This window comes from Schistosoma mansoni (genome assembly GCF_000237925.1).
Source record: "Schistosoma mansoni, WGS project CABG00000000 data, supercontig 0126, strain Puerto Rico, whole genome shotgun sequence".
Classification (NCBI taxonomy): Eukaryota; Metazoa; Platyhelminthes; class Trematoda; order Strigeidida; family Schistosomatidae; genus Schistosoma; species Schistosoma mansoni.
This window is the reverse complement of record NW_017386035.1, coordinates 137,761-147,976: the sequence shown is the minus strand read 5'-3', so window position 1 is coordinate 147,976 and position 10,216 is coordinate 137,761. Positions and strand designations below refer to the sequence as shown.

At 32.7% G+C, this 10,216-nt stretch overlaps 1 protein-coding gene across 1 annotated transcript in view; it reads right to left on the bottom strand.

The window, feature by feature from the left end:
* Positions 1–10,216, bottom strand: part of Smp_130540 (alanine aminotransferase, putative) — a gene marked incomplete at both ends in the record, with an annotated part of 23,119 nt that continues 12,903 nt past the window's right edge. The window contains 4 exon segments of the mRNA XM_018789964.1: positions 1–91; positions 1,289–1,401; positions 4,617–4,838; positions 9,418–9,526. Coding sequence (XP_018646383.1) covers positions 1–91; positions 1,289–1,401; positions 4,617–4,838; positions 9,418–9,526 — 535 coding nt within the window.

Genomic DNA, 10,216 nt, shown 5'->3' with positions numbered 1-10,216 from the left:
TCAAGAATACTTTGCAAGAAAAGATGTATGAAATTCTTTTAAATAGTCCATGACCAGTTTCATTTCTTCAATGCTAGGGAGAATCGTTATTCTGAAAAACAAAAAAGGTATTTCAACTATGGTAATCATAACCTGTTTCTGAGCAACATGGATTATAATTTTTAAAAAATGTGAAAATCAAGGTAAGTAAACATTACTGGTTCCTACAAAATCAGCGAAAATGAGAGGTTGATAAGACAGTTGTATTATGGTTTGAGATAACTTAATATAGAATATATAAGCGGAGCCCACATATACTTCGGATACAGAAACGTGGATTCTACGAGTTCCGAATTTTTAAGACTTTGTTAAGTAAAATATAAAGATTAGTGAGTTTGAACTTGGGACATTTTCGAAAGTCTTCGTAAATTTTCAACAACTCCATTATTAACTGATTACGAAAGAGATCATTCTCCACATCATTTATTAGAAAAAGAACAAATTTTAAATTGGAATCACAATGATAAATAGATGACAAGGTGATTAGGTTATAAGTATTATACATTCAACCGTGACACCAAACAATTGATATATATGGTTTGAAAGTGTTAGATTATAGTTTTTTACTTGTCACGTGCGGAGAAGATAAATCTGTCGTTGAATTCGGATTTCAATTTGAAATGGAACTGTTCCTATTGTATAACCTGACTCGTAAACATCAAGAAGAGAAGAAATACAAACACCTAGCCCATCTAGAAAAGAACAGTTTAGAGAACTACAGCTGTGATGATTTTCAAAATCAGTTAAACTAAACCTACCATACAGAAGGACTAGAGGTAACAGTTACGTCTTTAAGTAGCCTAACAATAACTATAGATGTTATGCCATCTTTTTTTATTTTTCGGAACACGAAATTTACGGAGGCACTAAAACAATGCACAAGACAAGAACTACTTATCATTTGACCATCAACTTTTCCATTAAAAGTTGAACTCCTGGTCACAATACTTGATTATAGCTACTTCTGTATAAGGATTTAGATAAAAGTTGGATTGACTGGAATACATCGGTATCTAGAACTTAAGTAAATCTTGCAGTCGCCTCTCCCATTCAGACTGAAATTATATGACTTGGTAAGACTGTCCTTACATTATGTTTATAACGTCAACCACGTTAATACTGTTGCAGTGTGGAAGTGTCGAGCACGTTAATACACTTTTGGTTTATTCTGACTGTCCAACTGCATATAGTCAAGTTCTAGGAAGTTTCAGGGTTAAGGATATGAATGAATATTTGCAAATTAGTTTACCTAAAATGCCAAGTTCCTGGTACTTGACCGAATCCAGATCCTGGTACTACACAGACGCCATATTCTTCCAAGAGTTCTAAGCAGTACATAAAGTCTGGTTGCATACCTTTAGACTGAAAAAGATTAAGACAACATCGATAAACAACCAGAATTAAATTTCACAAGTTATGTAAAAGTACACTGACTGGCTAGAAAAACGAGAAAAGGTTAAGCCATTTGTTATTTAATAAACCGTTCATCAATTCATAAAATTGATGACTTAGAGGTGCAAATAAGATTACTGAAAATCTACTAGTCGAGGTCATTAAAGTAGAAAGATAAATTAAATATCTGACGACTTTATGAAACATCTTAAAATTAAATTCGCATTTACATAACATGACGCCATAAACTATAGGAGTAATGTGTTAAATCAGCATCTATTGACACATCACGACTTCCAGGATAGAGGTGGAATCTCAACTCAAAAACTGCTCTAAAAACAAATTGACTAAAATCTATGATTTTCTTTAATGTTTCCTGTAAACAGCAACATATTCATTTTGAGAATAGTGAAACTTATCTTGGCTATCTTTGTAGTCGAATCACATTTCTTGTTTCACTGTGATGCTCTCAGTTTTTAGTTTCTTTACAAAATTGTTAACTAAACTACATAAGTTCGAAGGGTATTATTCCAATGTAATTAAAGTTTTCAAGTATTCAGTAAAAAAAAGGGTTGCGCCACTTAGCAAAATAATCAAAAAGATCTTACGTTATGAAATAGTTTTGGAAGTAATCAAAGGTAATAATCTATGGAATAAAAGATGAAGATAACTGTCTACTTAGTCAAAGAGAAGGAGGTAACAAATAGCACTTGTAATTTGTAAAACTACCTGTAAATACGATTGTACAACTTTAGAAAATGATATCGTTGAAAAGAAAATTTCCTTTGTTGAAATGTCTTTATTCTCTACAACCTTTTTATTTAGTTTTTTATTTTATTTATTTATTTAAACACATAAATATTGGTACAAAGGGGCACCGAATACATATGTGCCACACAAATCAAACGAGATTTGTGTGAGGGCTGTGATATTGCACAGGTGCTCAAAATGAACCAGGTGGTTTTCTTAGGGGACCACACCCGGAGCTTTTGACATAAAGATCTGATCCACAAGGCAGTGGAGCAGCGTAAGGAGATGCAGTCTCATGGTAACCGGTGACCAACGATTGATTCATACGCAATTTGTTTCTTCAGGATACTGGAGACCATGTGCACCATTGGTTTGGAATCTGGGTTTTCCAACTCCATCAACCCGGTTAAGGCGGCGGACATTCGCTTTTCTAACTCTCAATTTCGTAAACAACAGTAATGCCACGAGAAGGCGGGGAGTAGGAGTTCCCTGGTAGAGGCTATATACGCGTGGCCATGTGAGAGCATTTCGAGAGAGAGAACGGACGAAAATATTAGACCAATCAAGGCAATTTGAGTCAATAATCACAATGAAATAGAATACGTCACCGAGCATAATAGTTAAAAGTACAAGTTGATAATGGGAAAACAGATGTACTGGTAGTAGTAAAAATATTAAATTACGATAAAAAAGTCTTATCAATCGCTGAAAAATACCCATGTTACAGTTTTAACTGATGTACTCTGCCTTAAACTTGGCCAATTTTTTTTGTGGATTATTAATGTGGATTTATAATTGTAGAACCTGATGAGAAATTATTTGAAAGAATATTCTTCGTTCATATAATTGTGTCTTATCCATAGTTAAACATTGGAAATAGGAGGTCAAACTTGGGTAAATATACTTAGAATAGTCCTCACAAAACATTAAAATCATTACGTAATAAGAAGTATGTAAATAATTAGATAGTAAAGAATACAAACGGAAAGAGGCGGAAAATTACAAACAAATGATAACAAAATTAAAAATAAAATTTAAATAATAATAATAATGTCATTTGTTAAGTTATGTTCGGCCGTAGAAAGAATAATGGGGTTACAAATTTCTTCTGTACATATAAATTAAGGTGAAATGTACGAATTTCTATGGCTTCTGCTATATGAAGGAGACGGGAAGGAAATACGTTGGGAAATGATGGAGATATACGATAGATCACTCGAAATGATTTCGATTTATTTACATTATGACAACTATCAATTAGATGTGCCAATATAGAACTGCGTATTGTTTTCATCTGGCCTTTCCCAAACCATGCTGTTAGATGTTCACTCATTCGTTGGTTAAGTTGCCTGGTAGTACGCCCGATATAACTATCCCCACAGGAGCAGCTGAACTTGTATATGCACATAGACGAGGCCAACTCAAGTAACTTTTCCTTCATTTGAGTAGACATCGCTGGTTGACTAGAGAAAGTCAACTCAAGATTGGCTGCGTAGAATGTCCTGCCAATTACTTTCATTAACCTATCTTTCAGAGTATCACTAGCCACATCCCAGTTGAATTGTAGTTTCATGTATAAAGGTTTCTTTTGAACAGTTGAAATCTCAGACTTCTTTCTTGTATCATACATGTACTTATTAATAAACGCACTAGGGTAGCCGATCTCTGTCAGTGAGTTATTGATAAATTCCAGCTCCTGACTTAAAGTATCTACTGAACAGATTTTTTTTGCTCTACTAGTGAGGCATCTAACCAAATTTCTCTTATATCGGATAGGTGTACAGCTATAGAAGTGAGTATATTGGCAGACAGAGGGACTTTTTCTATACATACTTCTACTTAACGAGCCATCACTTCGCCTGCTTAGTGTGACGTCAAGGAAATTCAGCTTTTTGTCACACTCGCCTTCACCAGTGAAACTAACCGCTGGATTTACACTGTTGAACTATTCTAGGAGTTTATCCTTACTGGTGTTCATCAAGCGAAGATCATGTTTTTTGGCAATCCAGATATTAGAACTGATACATGAAGTACGGATTTATTTATTCAGCTATGAAGTATACTTATTATACTTATGCTAATAATACTACTCAGTCGCGAAAACAGAATCAAGTGCAGTTCAAGGTTGTAAGCTGGTCGTTGAAATTCAAGTGCTTTAACCAAACAGAAACCGTTGCGTAATAAATATATTTCTTGTTATATCCCAATGAGTACAAAAATTGTATTTCCGACGTTTCGTGACTTATTGTAAGCCATCTCTTCAGAGTAAATAAACAACTGATTGGAATATAACGAAAAATGTGTTTATTCTTAACTATCTACCCAATGTTTAATGTACTTGAAACCATCAAGTCCAACCTTGGCACTGATACCTAGAAACTATCGCAGATCAATGAGATAAAAAATAATGTATACATATCAACGAAATAACTCACTTTTGCTATTTCGATTGCTTTTTTAGGTAGATCAATTCGTGGAAATGCATACATTGCTCCAGTGATTGGGTTACATGAAAAACCTTGAAGTGAATTTAATGATTTTGTAGTGAGTTCAGCTTTTTGTTTAAGTTCTTCTAGCACTGATGATTTTTCTTCCATAAATGAATTGTAAGATGGTTCATGAGGTTTTGGAGGATTTACAACCACATCCATTGTTAGCTAACAAATATGAAAATAAAAGCAGATATGATGAAATCATTTTACTTAATAATTATTAATGGGGTTTAGTGAAGTGGAAAGTAGATGAATCATTAATTGAACCGAACTTTTTGAAGCAAAATATAAATATAAGAAGTAATAGTTGGTGGCTACCAATGGAATCCACGTTGCGTGTTTCGTTCTGTTTGTGACTCTTCATCTTGACGTAATTGTATCCCAGAGTTGATATCTACTTGGGGATTCGAAACTAGTGCCTTTCTCTTCGAATGTCACTGAGTTGTCTATTTATCTACTGAGTTCAGATAGCCACGCGCTTATGCAACGGGGTTCAGTTTTGAATTCATATATACTGGATTTTTGAATCTCCCCATTGATGTTGAGGACCGAAATTGATCAGTTTCTTTTGGTATATCTGGACTAAGTAGATAAGTGGATAACTGGATGGCATTTGGGACGAACGCTACTGAGTTCGAGTTTCAGAATGAACACAAACCCTGGGATAAAGATATATCCGAATCACGAGTCCCATGTAAGACGAAACACGCTTCCTGGATTCCACTGCTAGCCACCATCAATCGATGCTTGTGACTCACAGCAATGTCGGGTGGATTTGTACAGGATGAACATATGACAAAAGAGACTAATTACCATTCTAAACATCAATGAGAATATTTAAATAACGAATATAAATGAGTTAGAAATATGAATATATATTTTTAAACAAAATATTGTAATTTCAATCACTTGAAATTATCCTGAAGTTATCACTAGTAAAATTAAATTTGCAGAAAAAAGCATCTTATTTCTCTTGGTTTATCAAACCGAAATGACAGTAAAAAAGTATCAATTTGTAATATGGAAAATAGTCTATTCGCTCATCTACTTACCTACATCTACGCATATGTGACATTTTATGAACTCAATACTCCATCTCAGTTGTCGTTTTGCCATCTAAATATGTATGTAAAATGTTCTTCTTTTGGCATAAATCACAGACATTATTCTAACTCAACATTCCATTAAAATCAATCTTTTTTTTAGATTAGTTTGCCTTCTATTTCTCAAAAATGACCTAGAAGATCGTAAGATATAGGCATATTCAGTAAATCCTGTGTTTTGACTATACAAAACATTCATTCTGGTTACTTATTTGATTTGGCTATTCATAGATCTTTATTGTTCTCTTTGGATCACTTAGGATTTAGTGTATTCAGTGAATTTCCTGATAGAAATTGTCATAATTGAACTACCTCATCTGTGACATTAGGAACGTATTTAATTTTTATGGATTTCATCTAGGTAGTGTCTCTCTAAAGTCCACCACTTTTGGCCCTAAAACAAAAAAATAACGTATAAACGAGTTTGTAGGTGTTATTACCAAGATTCGACTTGATAATTTCTAGTAAATTAAGCATTGGGTAGATTGTTATTAATAAAAATAATGCATTTGTAATATCCCAATGAGTAGAAAGATTAGTGTTTTTCTAAAATTTTCTGACGTTTCATGACTCAGTGTAAACTACTTATTTAGAGAATAAATAAACTAACCCAAGTTTAAATAGTACAAACGAACAAAGCAAGAATATTTGGTGCGGTCAATCAAAAACGGGTCTGACCAAGTCAATGTCATGTCATTCAGGTCAAGGTGACTTATATGAGACATGTTTGTTTACTTGAGTGTGTATTTATGTTAAAGGATGAAAAAATGTAGTGTGAAAGGATAGAGTTCAGTTTTTATGTAGGATAATGATATGAGATGTGAATGAAATCAGACATGGTAGCTTGGCTAGATGGTCCAAGTCGGATGGACAGTGAGTCCTTCTTTCATATTCGAAGCAGTAAGATTTTTGCACTGAAACGATATGCTGAATTGTAATCGATAAAACAATTCGAGTGTGTTGGTTTTAGGTAGATGGTTAGATTCATAGTTCCACTTGGATTTTGTTTAACTAAACAATTTAAAAAAGGGAGCTCATCGTGTCTATTTTCATTCTTGTACGTAAATTCAATGTGAGATAAGAGTGTATTGATCAGTTTAGAAAAAAAGATCATAGGTGAGTCTTTTTATAACTACAAACGTATTATCTATATATCGAAGTCACGAATCATTGGGATATTTACAAATATTTATTTTATTTACAAATACATTATTTTTATTAATAACGTATTAACATTCGAATTCTTTGATTGGTTATCATAGACGATTGGACTCACACTAATAATACATTAAAAATCATTCAATGAAAGTTAAATTTAAAGTAATTAGTCCCTTTTATTAATTTCAGTAGAGCAACTCCATCTTCTTTCATTGCTCTATCGGAATTTTATAAAACAATATTATTATTACGAAAGTAAGACAAGAGAAAATAAAAAAATATATTAACAATTCCCACTTTAAACATTCAGTAAAATGAGTAGAGCAAAAAAATTTCATTCTGCTTTCATTAAAGCTTTACGCTAATAGTTATAAAATAATACTAATCAAGTAAAGATGTGTTATATCGATTGAGTGCGTGCCTTGATACCCTGTTTAGTATACGATGTGATAATTCCCGCCAATTAGAGAGGAGTGAATTATCGATCAGAGCAATGATACACGAAAAACCGTATGAGCAGTCTTGAGTACTTATCAGTCCTGCTTTCTGTCTAGCCCAGACAGTTAAGTCCAGAACACCAATAACAGCCTCTGCAATATGAATCATTATTCTCCAACATATTGGGTTTATATACCAAACAAACTGACCACATCTTACCATAAAATAAAAAATAACATTTGTACAAGATTCAGCAAAATGTGACTGTGAATAGGGGGAACAGTAATCAATAGACTGGGGATAACTCAAGAATGGCAAACCGTATAATAATAGTCTATAGGTCAAAATAAAGCTTATAATAAGAGGGACACGAATATGAATGGTTTAGTTACTTAACAAATATACAATAGGAAATGTACATATCACATTGGTCCACTAATAGTTCTCAAACTTACCATCCATAAATCTCCACGGGATATAACATGATGTAAACTAATAATATTATACAATTTCAAAACGGTTATACTAATCAAAATATTTGTAAAAATTAGAAAAATCAATTAAATAGCTCCTAGATTACATAATAATGAACAAAATATAACAGACAGACTACATATATATGAAAAATACAAAGAAACTACCTAAAAAAGGACTGGGATACTTTCTAGACAAGATCGAAACGATATGGTGTACATGGTTGTGTGATTGTATGATAGCGAATCAATAGACAAATAAAATAGTTTACTATACATAAATATAATGAACAATTGATGGATACAGTTGGAAAGTTCGCTTTCAGACTATGTTTTTCATAATATAACACAATAGTGAATCAGTGTACTTTTCATTTCATTCATGAAGATATAATCAATACTGATTACAATAGTTCTATGAAATCTGATTCAAATTCCATTAATGTTAGAATAGTTACATAGGCAGACAGAAAGTTATTCCAGAAACAGATATAGTAAATTACTTAGAATCGACCTGTAAAAACTATTTAACCAAAAGAAATCAACTGTCATAAAATAGATGGTTTAGAGAAGACTATCAGCTGAATACTTTCAACAGCACGATATTTTACATTAACTTAAGAACAATTACTACATAAGCATTCATAGTAAAAGCTTGATCAGCTCAATATCCTATTAAGTGCCTTGCTCCATTCTGAATATTCAAATAACTATTGACAAAAAAGAGATGTAACCATTTATCTAAGCTATATACTGTCGTTTCATCAAGTCTTAATCTCCATTAGCAATAGAAGCTAAAATATAAAGTCGTCTTTATGGATACAGACTATCCAACTTTGTGAAACCTTATAAGGACCAAAATAGATTTTTAAGAGTCCGTGAATTATTCTTGGTTAGGTATTCAAGTTTAGTATTAGAGGCTCTATTTGATTAGTTCATCAGTAAAATATAACGCCACTAGCTTAAGATTTGTTTCAAAATGAAGGGTCTAAAGTTATGATTTAGTAGTGTCGATTTTTCCGTTATATACTAAACTGAGCACTTGATGCTTTCAACACTACTGTTTTTACATTATCATGACAAAACATTATTATTTTGTCATTATTTTAAACGTTTTGAACAGTATACAGATGTGTTTCTACTGCTCGTTAGACATGATATTCAAATTCGGCGTAAAAATCCGATTGACTCGTCCCTAAAATATAGCATAGTCAGCAGCTCATCATTGAGTCTGTAAACGATCTCCCTTCAACGTTTCAATTTATAATAATACGTGTCGTATATTCTTCATCGATCTATAGAGAGATTAGTTATTACACAAGATTTCCCCGAATCATATAAAAATTAAATTTTAGGTATAGACAAAGCTTATCTTTCTTTATCTTCAATCGATAAAAATGCCATTAGTGATCAATTAGTATGTTATTTTCATATTAGGTATATCTAACAACATAAAGTGAATTTATGAAAAACATAGGTCAAGGACATTTAAACACAAACCAGTCATACTCTAAAACGTTGAATAAAGATTTTCCCCCCTGAATTTTCGTACTTTTAAACAAAATAACTTACTTGACCCAATAATGAAGAACATAGTCGAGCTGAAAGGGATTTATACAATTGTTGTTGAACATCTTCAGGAAAATTCACAAGTTCACAATATCCACCACGAAGACCACATCTGATTCGATAGAAATGAAATTATTTTAAAGATACTCGATGAATTAATCACTTATGTATTGCTTAACATGAATGTTTATAAAAATATGTTTTAAACTTGTTAGATGGGTTACTAGGTGGTCAATTTTGCAAAATTAAATACTCTACAGAAGGCAAAAATCCCTTACAAAATTATGCAAGTGCACTTACTCAACTGTTTATCAATAGGTTCAACAGTTGGTATGTATCAATGTCCAAATAGAAATAGGTGGGAATAAGGTTTAAATCTGCCATCTACTCTGAGTTTAGTTTGTGATGGTTTGGATTACCTCGTTGTCGATATCATGACTGAAATTTGATTAGTCTTAGTTGGCAGATGTACGTCTTGTGCGAAACACGCATTTTAGATTCCATTACTTCTTATTTCTACAACTATTTTCTGTTGAAAATCTCTCTACGCTTTTTCCTCACATTTTAGAAGTTGTTGTTGGTTGTAAACCTGTCTTATGAGCGTTACCTAATTACTGTATATCAACACGCCATTTTATAGATGAAAAGCAGCTAGATGAAGTTTAAAATGTATTATCATAGTTGAAATCATGAGTCGATTGAAGCTAGACCACCAAGGAAAACCAGGAAGCACTGGACAGCCGTTTCGTTCTATTGTGGGACTCCTCAGCAGTGCGCATCCACGATCCCGCGGTAGGACGAA